The sequence below is a fragment of the Dicentrarchus labrax genome, unplaced genomic scaffold (assembly GCF_905237075.1).
Source record: "Dicentrarchus labrax unplaced genomic scaffold, dlabrax2021, whole genome shotgun sequence".
In the NCBI taxonomy this organism is placed as follows: Eukaryota; Metazoa; Chordata; class Actinopteri; family Moronidae; genus Dicentrarchus; species Dicentrarchus labrax.
Window position 1 is genome coordinate 14,236,707 of NW_026136718.1, and position 13,985 is coordinate 14,250,691.

The following is a 13,985-nucleotide window of genomic DNA, read 5'->3' on the forward strand; positions in this document are numbered from 1 at the left end:
CACACACCGCCTTAGTATGTTTTTAGTTCACTGCAAGTTTGGGAACTTGGCCATGGTTGATTTATAGGGGTTTTGAGGGTTTCGGGAGGAAAAAGGTGGCAGAGGTTGTGCTGTGTGTTAAGTTAGAGCCAAGGGATGGAAAAGTCCCTTTTAAAATCTGGTATCTGCTTTTGTTTGACTCTACCAAAGTGTCAGACTGCGTATATGATAAGCTGGGAATGTCTGAAACATGTGACCCAAATTTGGTTTGAAAGGAACCGTGGAACAAATAGTGTTAGTGATGTGTACTGATTGACTGACTGACTGTTATTGATTGTGCCTTGGGTGAAACAAAGGACAGCCAGATCTATTCAGCACAGTCAATGACATCCAAGGAATCCAGTATCAATCTCTAAGCATCAGTGTTCTCCTGCACAATGTCAGAAATAATCCTGATGGAAATTAAGGACATGCTGTGGCAGCAAAAAAGTATTACTGTGCCTTAAAGCCAAAGATACCTTTAATATTCTTTTAGTTTTGCCTTCCACGACTTTTGTGAATATTTTACTTTTTCCTGGGCACGGAAGTTAGTTTAGGATGACCCAGTATTTAGGTTATCAATAATAATCAGCATTCCAGTAGTCCAGGTGGACATGCAGCATATGCTGGAGCATATGTTTCAGAATATATTGCAAGAACTTAGTATGCACTGCTGCAGGGCCCAAGAGCAGGAATACTCTGCCTGGTAGTAGTTAGTATTTTTGGCAAAAAAAAAATACAGTATATATACATGCTTTTCTGCTTTTGAGCAATAAGCTCTGAGTTCAACTTGCAAAATAATTTGCAGTGAATTAGCAAATATGGGTGGCACTTTCTCCATTTCACTGGCTCTGATGTTTTGGCTTTCATGTTGAAATACGACTAAAACTAGAACTTTTGTTTGATGTGTCACCATATTGACAATAGCCCCACACACAAAGTAAAGAAACTGTTTCAAACAAAAAGAAATACAGTGAATCTCAAAGTCACTTTGCCTTGATTACAAGCAAACAGCTGATAGCAACCAACATTCAGGCTCAGCAGAGAGGCTGTTCGTCATTCCCAGTGGAGTGTCTCAGTTGAACTGGGTGAAGATCTAAAAACTTTTAATTTAAAATGGTACTCTTTTATCACTATTAATTCCCACTGATGCCAAACATGGGAAAAAAAGGATAAAAAGTCCAAAAGTTATAAAATTTTAATGAAGGCAGCTAAAGATGCATTATGTATTAGGACTAAAGTTAGAAAATGTTGCAACAGTATTTTGAAAAGCAGTCAGCTGCAGACTTAATCACCAAAGTAACGCATTACATGGTTTCAAAGACAGACTAAATGTGCTTACTAGCTTTTTCCAGTAATAGTTAGTCAAATATTTACAAAGTGATGGCCAAGAGAGAATATTAACTTATAACTTAAGAGAAAAATGCCATGTTGTTTATTGAGAAGGCCTCGCACAGTGTAATATCAACAAAATGTGCCTAAGGGTCCAACTTGTACCAACATCAGATAAAGTAACGAATTGAAAGAGGAAAAGCATAATCTAACCTTGTTTAAAGTCATCTTCCAAAGAAGACATTACCCCAATTTCAGACATAAATTAGCCAGCTATCCTTTGATTAAAGAAGCTTTACATGCTCACTAAAATAATTTGATTAACACAGCTCCCTGGGCCTTGGGGAGCTGAGTGAGTGACTTTTGAATTTTGGAGGACTTTGGAAGAATACTTAATAAGGTAGATTATCTCTTTGATGTTGTTCTCTGGACCTTGAATAAAGAAAGATATATGGCCAACCCTCGCTCTAAATCAATCAGAAAACCGTCTTTATAAGGCTGCTGAGACTTGAAATTTCAAAACATCTTTGTACAGAAACTGATTTAAAAAGGGTCTTTTGTTTACTAAAATGCATAGAAAAAATACAAGAAAAATGCAGGGCATCATTCTGGATAAAGAGTTAACAATTCTTAAAGGTTGCTACATCGTGGATCTTCTTATGACCTACTCCATGGTATTAACAGGACACATAAACCTTCATGGACTCATTAATCTCCTCTTCCTGTCTCCTAGTGCTTCATGCTGGGGGGGGAAATCAAATAAATGCTTCACATACCAGGCTTCTAATATGACAGCATCAGAGTTACCGCCTCCATAATTATCTCTGATTATACCAGATATGGGGAAAATAAATAAATAAATAAATAAATAATCACGCACTATGAAAAATGAGGGCTAAGAACAAGATTAATAGGGGAGTGATCATCTTGAGTCAGCAACACACAGGCTGCCTGAATTTTGTTTATTTGTAAGTTAACATGACACATGGGAATCAGAGAGTCACACACATTATGTATAATGCATGTAATATTCCTTGAACCAGTAGCACTGTACACTGCCTGGCAAATACTAGAAATGGGGCTCAGAACGGTGTTAAGAACATTGTTTTTCTACTGTCAAGTGATTTGCGGGAATAAACAGAAGTGAAAGCCTGTGGGAGCATATGCTATTATCACAGATCTACATTTCATTGGGATGACAGGGTGGCACCGAGCCAGCTGCTTTGGAGTACTGGAGTAGTGCTTTATGTTTAGGTAAATACAAACAAATCCATATGCTAAAGATAAAGCAAGCTTAAGACCTTTATTGTCAACAAAATGTGATATATTACCATTTTAAACACAGGCTGTGCAAACTTTCACAGTGCAGTAGATAAAAATATCTGTCAAGTAGCAACGACAGATTGTTTCTATTTCTGTTTGTGATTCCCTGACAAGTATAAACATATCTTCCTAACATGTATAAGATAAGATTTTACTCCTCCCCCCCAGGAGTGAAATTCAAGTGTCAAATTCAAAAATACAGAATTTAAAAGCTATATACATTACAATTTCCTCAATGTTTGAAGGTAATTATTCAAGAATCAGTTTTTACCACTCACTAACAGTGTCTGACTTTGTGATTTTAATAATATAATATTAATTTAATACATTAAATTATATAGTATTTTAATAAATAATACATTTTTAATAAGTATAAGTTCAACAGTAAAACATTTTGGGAATATACACTTATTCGCTTTCTTACCGAGAGTTAGATGAGAAGTCAAAGATCACGTTATTAATTGTACAGTTCATATTGAGAAGAAACATATTAATTAGTGAACCTGTTTCCCCATGCTTCAGGTGCTAAGCTAACTGTTGGCTGTACTTACATATAGTAAATATGTGAGAGGGGTATCAATCTGATTTAACTCTCGGCAAGAAAGCAAATAAGAGCATTTGCTAAAATGTCAAATTATTTCTAATACTACTTACAAATACATTTTGAAAATAACAGGTATAGCAATGGATGGATCATTGTTCGGCAGTGGTAGAAAAAGTCAATTTTTAACAGTCACCACTGAGTCTGGATGTTGGAACAGTTAGAGATGAGAGCAGTGAGTGTGACAGGTCTGGCTGATTGGGAGTGGGTTGGGTGTGGGGGTGGGGGGGTCACAGCTGGCTTAGGCTGTGGCCACAGTTGCTTTTGTGACGTTTGATGGCAGTGGGCACAAGTGAATGCCTGAAGCGTACCGTCTTGCTCTTTGGTGGGATGAGCTGGTGGCTGAGCGTGCTGTCCATCTGCCACAGTTCATGATCGAGCGGGTGGGAGGGGTTATTTAGGACGGTGTTCATCACGTCCATCATCCTCCTCTCTCCCACTGCCTCCAGACTGTGCAGTTCCTGCCCGACAGTGCTGGACTTCCTTACCAAATTTACTGGCATTACTGGACTCGATGCCGCCTCCCCAACACACTACAGCCAAGAACAGTGCACTGGCCACCGCTGACTTCAGCAGCCTGGTGCACACATTGAAAGATCTGTTTCCTCATGGGAACGTTCTGCTGTGGTCTCACCAGTCCAGGTTTTTGTTGATTTGTACCCTCTGTAGCTTCTGTGGGTGTCACAGAGCTTCAACAACTCAAGACAAACAATTTATTTCACTGTGCTCAGTATTGCAAAGTAGTCAGGGGTGACACTGGGCTTTTAAAATGTGTATACAGTGGTACGATTTGCAAGCATCCACACTGTCATGTAGATACAACTGTGGCAGTTTGGTGACAAATGCAGCTTTATCCAGTCTTTTTGTGGTCTAAACAGGATCACTATTACAATTTATAGATCGGCACAATTTTCACTATCCAAGAAATCTACACTGTATTCAGTGACTTGTTGTCTTCAACTTTCAGTCAATTAAATCCCACGTACAGTTTAATAGTTGACATATTTAATATACATAATATTTTCCATAATCTGATTACCAGATTCATTTAAAGGGCCATACTGCTGATCTTTTTTTTAATACCTATTTCCCACCTTTCAAGCAACCACTGGTTTCAGTATTTCAGTATGCTACTTTCTGAGTCTTGAAACTTGCAATCCATCAAATTTTTAGTATGAGTGTTACTTTTGAGTGGTAATACAATTGCAAGTCGGGATCATTGAGAAAACTATCCTTGTGGCCCATGGATGTCCACAGTTGTGCCTTTGAAAGAGTCAAAATAATCTAATATCTGACATGCAAACAGGATCTAATTAACCTACGCATTAACATTTTGGCCGATCTGAACCGATTCTTATTAGAGTACTGGCACACCAAGGTTAGATATAAAAGCACAATGACTGATGTTGCCTATTAACGTTGTTTTCTCTTGTAATTTGAATTTTTTTGTCATTTGCCCTAGATGAATGGGCTGAAACAATCACCGCAAGTGCTGTGGGAGATGAATTTTTCCACCTCATATCTCCTGATTCGCTTACCTTACAGGCTCCGTATTTTGGGAGCGCATCTTCTCGAACTCATTCGCAGGGGAAATAAAAGCAGATAATAACCTGTTAAAATTAATTATTAAACTTGATTAAACAACGGTTGGGACAAAGAGCCATTTGCAGGGATCTAAAATAATTCCCTTTGCCAAGGCACTTAGTGAGGGCAGCATCAAAAAATTAACTTCAAATACAACTTGGAACAAAACAAGAACAGTGGGTCGCTGAGTGAGTTTATCTTCACGATTGAAACCACTGGTGTTCCTTTGGACCATGAAATTGTCATTTGTTCTGCAAGCGTTACATCAAATGAGAGTTCAGGGCCATGCCAGGACTGTTCGTGGCTGCTGAGCTTATTTTAACTTGTTATCTGACAGAATCTCCATGGATAATTATATTTGGCTGAGATAGACAGGTAGAGAAGGCAGGCGAGCACGTGCTAATCCACGGCTGTGTATCCATGAAACGCAGAGGAAAACGCTGGTGTCTATCCACAGAGCTGAATGAAAAGTCACAAAAAACGCTTACCGGATTCATCTTGCAATATGAATCCTTGCACGTGATTACGTGTGTGCTGTAAGTGCAGGTGCATTTGAGCTTGTTTGAATATTTCAGCATGTTTTCATTTCAGCGCCTACTGCGAGTGTCCGTGCCAGTGAAAGCTTTTCAGTGTGAGTGCATGTCTGCATGTTTCTGTGCGCGTGAACAGTATTAAGCAAAAATAATGTAACCAGCATGAGAGATTACATTCTGTGACTTGCTTAAAACCATTAGAGAGGGAGAAAAGACGACCAGGCAGAAGGGATTATTCTGGGCTGGAATGTGGAAGCGGCAGAATATAGTGAGGGTGGGGGTAGGGGAGGGAAACAAGGGCGACATTGACAGTGTAGCACCGACAACAGCTCTAGCAGGAGATCAGGTTAAAAAGGGTGGCAGAACGCCAACTGATTGTTCTAGAAAGGGGAAAGAACAGAGAGAGAAAGGAGGGAGAGGGGTATAGGAAGATTAAGAAAGAAAAACAGAGGGAGACAGTAAAGGAGCGATAAAAGTACAAAGACAGCAGAGATTCCATCTTGCAAACAACAAACCAAGGGCCTTTGCCACCAACAGCTTCCTGCCTTTGATGTATACTGCATTTAGGTAGTACTAAAGAGGCAGGAGAAAGGTGGTATTGGTGGTGAGAAAGCCAGAAAGAGACGAAGAAGCCATCAGCATTATGAAAAGCATCAGACCCAGAGGCCTATGGAAGAGCCACTTTGATGACACTACTGTTTGCTCCACATGGGGGTGGCGGTGGCAGAGGCGGGGTTGTGATGAAAGGAAAAGGGTGGGCGGGCGTGATGACACAGGCTGCAGGAAGTATATGTAGCCAGGCTGTAGAAGCCAACCCAAAATTAACCAAAAAAAAAGAAGAAAAAAAAAAGGAGGAATGCAAATCAATCCACATACAATGAAGCTGTACACCCAGCAGGCACTCCAGCCAGCCAATTGAAATAAATCAGGATGGAGGAGAGGGTTTCAGCTCAGGTTAGTATGAGGCAGCGGACCTCTTTGCTGATTTGGTGTACAGCATAGTGACATATACTGACCTGGGCTTGAGACAGCACTAGTGGTGGTGGGTTCAATAATTGCTACAGGGGAGGAGAGGGGGGAAGAGGGAGGGGGAGGGAAAGAGGACATTCATGTATTATTAACAGAATGGAGACGTAAAATAAAAAATAAAAATGCATGCAAGGACAAAAGGACAGGGAATGGAGACAAATCCTCTCCATGCATTAAGGACTGGTGTCTCTGTGGCAAGATGCAACCTCCACATGCTCATAAACAACGTGTTTTATCCCCCCGGTTGCCTCGGATTTGCATGGGTTACTGCTAAGATAGAAAATGAGGGGAACCTGGGAGCTGGGGCTGCTCCAAAGCCCTGAAGGGGATTTTGTGATTGGGTGACAAACTTTCATCAGACTTCTTGTTTGCCAAACAACTGACTGTTTCTCCATTTCGTGTTCTCCTTTTTAAGTTGTATGAACCGACTGAAGAAAAAAGAAAAGGGGGTGCTTTTCGTCTGCCTTTGATCCCTCTGAGGAGGGAACTCAGAGTCCCAATCTGATTACCTTATGAACTCATTTCAGGCTGAGCCACTGGTGACATTTGGGAGATGGAATAATGTGACTTCCAGAAATATTCAGTGCAGTGTGTCAAACTACTAGAGCTGAGTGTGTCTACGGACGGACAGCAGCAAACACATCTTCTTTACTTTCAAAGTGCATGTTTAAAATGTCACGCCAGGTAGGTCTTGTGCTTAGTCACATTAGTGGTAAAGATGTTTCTGCAGATTTTAGTGTAGAAGGAACCAAATATTTAGTTAATAATTCATTCTGTATTAACCAATCGACTGAAGAGATGCAAATAGCCTGATTTTTCTGACACATATTGTAGCAAAAAAAGAACCGTAACATGTTTGGTGTTGATACCAGGGACTCAACAATCACAATTTCTTTGATTTCTGACTTCTAAAACTGACAGTGAAACCCACACAGCATAAATAATTTACAGCTACTTTGGTATGAAGATATCAATGTAATGTAAACATTACTGTCCATTTGATCTGAAGTTGGAGACAAATAAATAAATAACATTGCTGTCTGTTTCGTAAACAAGCACTTAATTCGAGATAAGCTGTGACCAGCTTTGTGCAGTGACTCACTCGGGGAGCAGAATCTGGGGTGTGTGTGTGTGTGTGTGTGGCAAAGGAAAAGCTGTTCTTTACCATGAGAGCTCAACTCAAAGTGATGCAGAGTTTGGACTCGTAGGGTTTTTTTTTTCAGCATTGCGTCTTTGGCACACGAACAGTGCGTCTTAGCACTTGGAGCTGAAAAACTATTTATACTCCTCACAAAGGTATAAACCACCTTCTTCCAGGAGGCTTCGTAGCGGAGGAGGGGCTTATCTGTCACAAGGGAAACCATGGCAGCCATGATTACACCTCACACACATTCACACACAAAAAAAAGAATACTACTTTATGTTGTTGCTTTGAGCTGCTGAATCTAGGCCATGCTATAGCGCAAAAGCCTACTCAGACTTTCCATTTTAATCCATTTATATGGGAACTCAATATAGCTCATTATTATACATACTTAATATTTCAATTGTGGGGCCAAGGGGTGCACTGCCGTCCACACCGTGCTCTCAATCTATGGTCTCTGCTTTACTGAAGCACTCTAACAACTGTGTAATGACTGTGCAGCTGTTAACAGGCTACTGTTATGCCAACAACAATAAAACATTTGCTTTCATTTGATTTCATCATTCTTTTTGATGGGGAAAATGTGTAAGAATCAGTATTCATACGTGAAGGGATATGCTTTTTCCCTTGGTATATTGGTGGGGAAATGGTCGAATTCATCTTTTCTTCCACAAATGTTTCCACTTTAAGTACTCCTGGGGGAGCCGATATGTGAAGACAGTTTCTTTTTAGTTCTGTCTTCAAACAGGCAGGCGGGTGCTATCTGATTAATACTTGAGTATGAATTCACCAGTGAATCATTTCATGAGCTCTCAGACACTCGTCCGTTACTGTGGAACATATCTTTTGACATGCAATCTCTCCCTCATAGCGCCACACTGACTTGGGCTCTTTCTCTCATTCAGCAGGGCAACGCATCATTTCACGCACTGTATATGGCCGTCAACCTCTTGCACAGCCTGCTCACTTGCAAGATAAAACACATTAGTTTTCACAGCTATTTCATTTCATGGATTTCTATTCTCTTTGTTCTCTGTAGACGGGATAATGCAAGAAATTTATAAGACATGATCTGTAGAAACAAGTGTTCATGTGGGGCCCTACACTTTAGTTCATCACAAGTATAATGAGGAGTTAAAAGCAGAATTAGTAGAATTTTCCTAAAAGGCCATGTAATGTATAGGTGAATCCAAAAAAATCCCTTGATTATCAATATAGGTGTTCAATCTGTATCTGCAGAGAGCAATCAGGTGCTGGAATCAAAGTAGAGGCCATTAAGGAGCTAACTTTGAATGCTGTGTTTCTAACCCACAACTGACAAATCTTACTCATTCTGCTTTTAATACTAAAGCTGTACCCCATATCAGTACTCTAGACTCAGACTGCTACTGTACAGTATGCAAACTTACATTCAGAGTTTAATTTATTTACATAATTTCATAATAGTAGAGACGAGGTAGCAAGCTAATGCGACCAAAGATCCAAAAGAAACATGAATCAAAAAGGTAAAATGTCATGAAAATGTGCAGGTGCAAATGTGTGTTCAGCGCCTCTTGAATTACATGCTGAGTCAGTGATATTGATAAACAATCCTATCAAAGCCCCACTGATAGAATATGGTCATTTTTGTGGAAGAGTGCAGTAAAAATCTTATTTAGCCCCCCTCTAAGAAATAGCTAGAAACATTCTGGGCCATTGTAGGTGTCCGTTTCATCTTCACTGCTCCGTTTGAGTGCATTATAAAGTTACTGTTCAAGCAGGGACACATTCCTTGTGTGAACTCTTCAGCTACTCTAAAACATTTTCCTCACTGATCCCTTCCATGATCATGAAATAGTTAGCGTTAAAGACTGTGTTTGTGAGCCAGCTAATTAGTTATTCATCCTATGTCATTGGTAATGCTGCCCAGAGAGTGCATCATCCTGTGGGCATCCACTGGGCTCAGTCGTCAAGGGATGAACATTCCTAGCAGTGCATCTGGCCTCCTACAGGATTCAGCGAGGGTGGGTGGGGTGTGGGTGGGTATAAAGTCCATTGCCCGCTGGGCTGCAGGATGAACACTCTGCCACAGCACCAAACATTTCCTCATCGCAGTGCGACTGGAAAATGTTAATGGCTTTTCTGATTGCCTAAATATGGAAATGCAGGCATTCAAATGATAGGTAAATGGTGCAACACTGTAAGGGCACTTTTGAGGAGAATAAAGGACACTGCAACCTCACCATGTTCAATGTATTCAGCTTATTTTGATGTGTGAGTGTATGAAAACAGAAACACCTATGTCAAAACGCTAAAATTCTGTTTACCTTCAAAGGTTTTCACACAGACAGACAATCAGAAAACAGCTGGATAGTGCCCATGTTATCCACCTGGATTTGTGGCCAGTGTAAACAAATAAGAGGTAGTAATTTCACAAAAAGATGAATACAACTTGCTAAAACGTGATACACTGCCTTGCAATTCCCCACATGGCTTCAACATTATTTCCCTGCATTTTAAGCTGTTATCACACACCCACATTTCAGGTTTCACCTTTAGCTCCCATTTTCCTGTATCTCTGCTCCATGACTCAGGTACAATCACACGGTGTGGGAACAAACAACATCATCAACAACAATGGCAGATGAGGAGACATGTCGAAATGACACCTACACATGCGGTGATTGATAAGCGTGACAAACGAACACGACGTTCATTAACCAACTAGCCAGCAGTGTCTCTCTTGCCTGAGGGAGGCTGAGCAGTGACGGAGAGAGAGGGAGGGAGAGAGAGAGCAACTCTTTTTTCCCCCATCAGTCTCTTCCGATTACTGCTCAGGGGGAGGGGAGGAGGGGAGAGGAGAAAGGAGGAAATGAAGGCAGAGGTATAGGCGGAGAAAATCTCCTCCAGGGCTAAGCCGAGGTGGGCTGGGGGATAAGAGCTTGACCAATTAAGCTGGAGGACTCCTCAGAAAATTGGAGTGAACAGCCTCAGTCTTTTCATCAAAGTTCACTTCCATCTAGCACATGAAATGGGAAGTTGAAATAGGGATTGCCAGTTTGGTGATTGTTATACCTCAGCTAAAATCATAAGGTGTGTCTAAGTGTGTGTGTGGGAATGCTATATATGTGTACGGCAAGGAGAGACACAACCTCCAATGATGCTTTGGTACATTTAAAAATAAGTCATAGTTGCAATTCTGTATTCTCTTATACAGCAAAAATACTCCATAAACTTTCAATGTAGATTAACTACAGTATCTATTTGTCCTAAAATCCTACCTTCCTGAGACCAGAAGATAAAAGGTTTTAATAAATCAGATTTTTAAATATATAACTTAAAGGTCCAGTGTGTAACATTTAGGAGTATCTATTGGCAGAAATTTAATACTATATTCATAGGTATGTTTTCATTAGTGTATAATCACCTTGAAATAATAATTGTTGTGTTTTTGTTACCTTAGAATGAGACGTTATTATGCTGACCACCATGTTGAACTGGCATGTTTCTACAGTCGTCCAAAATGGACAAACCAAACACTGGTTGTTTTGCATTTTTTCAGCTTTATATGCTGGTAATGTAAGCATTATTCAGTAGGGTGCAATCTACAACTTAACCGTTAGATGCCACGAAATCCTACTAGGGATGTCACAAGAATCGTTTTCTAGAGTACAGTACGTACCAATTCGATTCTACCAGACCTGATGGAACACCTCTTGTACAGGTTGCTCTGCAGAGAAACACAGAGAGAGACGCTCTCTGGTGCAGATATGGTAGATATTTTATAAGCACAGACCAGGTAAAGCAAGAGTGAACAGCCGTAAACACATCAGCTGGTGCCGGTGTCAATAGGTACCACGTTGGTTTCGATCATTTCAATAGGGTACATCATTAACAATGAGCCTCCTCCACACTTGGCTCACCTAGAAATAGAAAGAGCCGGGGCAAGGCTGTGTGTGTGTGTGTGAGAGTGAAAGAGAGACCAGAGTAGGTGTGTTTGAGTGTTGAAAAGACTATTGAAGGGAAAAGCAAAGTGAGCAGATTAAAGTAGTTTGTGAGTTAAGTAGTGAATATTTGGTATTGAGAATTGTGGAATTTCACTGGTATTAGTATCAACTACTACATTTCTGGTATTGTGACATCCCTAAATCCTACACACTGGTCATTTAACACCATGCTACAAAACATGTTAGCTGCAATTCCCACCATTTTGAATAGACAGAAGAATTCCTTTGTTGGCCATACCCCCATGTGTGTAACATTAGGGCTGGGTATTGTTAAGAACCTCACGATTCGATTTGATTTTGATTCTTTAGGTAACAATTCGATTCGATATCGATTTGATTCGATTCGATATTGATTTAAATGCTTCGATATTGATTCAGTAATAAGTAGAATTACACAAATAATTCATCAGAGTACCTGTTGATAATTTTAAAAGCTTAACTTCCGTCATGTGTTTGCGTGTTGGTATGGCGTATCGTGGTTCGAGTGTGTATAACGTCTTCTTAAAACCCGTTTTCCATGACACTGTACGGTCGTAGGTCCTTACATATGAAGACGGCAACAGAGTTATCTTCTGTGCGCGGGCAGAGTTTGGCGGCAGTTTGCAAAGGAAGGATCTGTCGAGTTGCGTCTGTTTTGAATCCACAGGCTGGTTTAACACTGCTGCTACCTGCTTCGGTTGCCATGTTGTTGTTGTTGTTGTTGTGTGGTCGAGTGCGGCCTCCGTCCGTACAACGCAAATCACACACAGGTGTTGCTCACCGCGCTCCCACGGGCCAGGGTGGTCATGTGTCTGGCAGAGGGCAAGTATGAATTGCAGGGTCTTAGGAGGCAACAGGAACTTTGGCGTATGACGTGACTCATAGATGACTGAGCAGCAGGAAGTTTGTGCCTCATGTATGAACACTACATTCAAACCACAAAGCTAAGCATTCAGTTTAATGAAAAACAAATATCAACTAATCTTTCATATTTTTTATTATCAGTTATAAAAAGTACAGATATGCCTTTTCTGGCTATCATCTTTGTTTGGATTCCGAAAACAATGCACAACTTGAAGGGCTATTTTCACTGATCAAAATTATCAAACATTATCTCTACATTTTGTCACAGTGTGATAAATCTAAGCATTCTACGACTACCATCTGTCTTTCGTCTTCTTGGTTTCATTTAATTTTAGCTTCCATTACTTCCTCCTCTCCTTTTCTTTGCCAGTCTCCCCCATACTACAAAATAAAGAAGAACTTGTTAGTTAAGCAAAAATTTTGCTATTTTACACAGATGCTCATGTTTAAATGTTGTCCAACTGAAGTACTTATACTGCTGTAATAATTACCACATAAACATTTGCATAGCCAGCACTAATGGTACATACACCATATGAACCAAACTATATTGTGCATAATAACAGACATGCTGACTGTAACATCTGGCCACAAAATGTAACTATTGGGCAAATTCATGGCATTATAATAATATGAATTGTAAATTAACAAACAAATCAGCACATAACCTGTTATAGTTGATAACTGCTTAAACTTACTTCTGCTTTTGTATGAAACTGACATCTTTCTGGATATAAAAACAAATGCATCGACCCAGTTCCACACTCTTTCCAGTCTTACTGCTTTGATTCTCTACAACTGTTAACACAAACTGACAAATGTAAACTACTACGCTATAATTTTCTCCCAAAGCTGATACCTGATTAATTGTAATTACTTTTCTGTCATTATGGTGAAGCTATTGAGAGAAAGCCTGTCTTGTGATGAACTCTAACTGATTAAAAATAAATCACAGCGCAAACTACACCTGTGCAAGCTCTGGTTCAGCTGTAATCAATTAAATACAAATATTCCACAAAGTTAAATTTGAGTATTTCTGTGCCATAATTCAAACCTATTATCCAGTTCAAATCATTACACCTTTGTAACTTAACAATTGTTTAGGAGTACAGACAATTGTGACAAGTGTTTCCTACTTTATTATTTGTTCAGGTATTGTGTTATTCAAAAAACAATCAAGTATAAAAAGCTTTGTGCACATACAAACACATACACACACATACGCACACAGGGTATTCAAACAAGTGGTGACAAAGAGGTTGTATGCTTTCTTTCTGCTCCAAAGAACCCAGTTTGTTTAAATACACAGCTTAAAGTGGTACTTAGCTGAAAGAGATCACAATCCCTGACTAATGGTTTAACAGCACAAAACCCCACCTAGTCTAACACAACTGGCAGAACTGAATCCAAACCGCCACGAAAGCACACAGTGAGGACACGGCCATCCAACTCATTTCTAAAATGTGAAAATTAGTCAGAGCCTACCATATTGACATGTGCACAAAGCCAGGATGCAAATTCAAGTTTCATCCTTGTTTTATTTGAAATGGAAACACAACTAGCTGTCTTCCAGTGGCTGCTTTGGATGGAAG

The 13,985-nt window shown here is 40.0% G+C and overlaps 1 protein-coding gene across 3 annotated transcripts in view; it reads right to left on the reverse strand.

The window, feature by feature from the left end:
• Positions 1-13,985, reverse strand: part of negr1 (neuronal growth regulator 1) — a 139,843-nt gene that overhangs the window by 27,067 nt on the left and 98,791 nt on the right. Inside the window, exon 7 of one of the 3 annotated variants that reach the window (XM_051377708.1) lies at positions 6,408-6,449. The exons of 1 other annotated variant lie outside the window; for it this stretch is intronic. In XM_051377708.1, coding sequence (XP_051233668.1) covers positions 6,408-6,449 — 42 coding nt within the window. Of the gene's footprint in view, positions 1-6,407; positions 6,450-12,508; positions 12,775-13,985 lie in introns of those variants that run through there. One more of the 3 variants, XM_051377710.1, reaches the window with a different exon arrangement.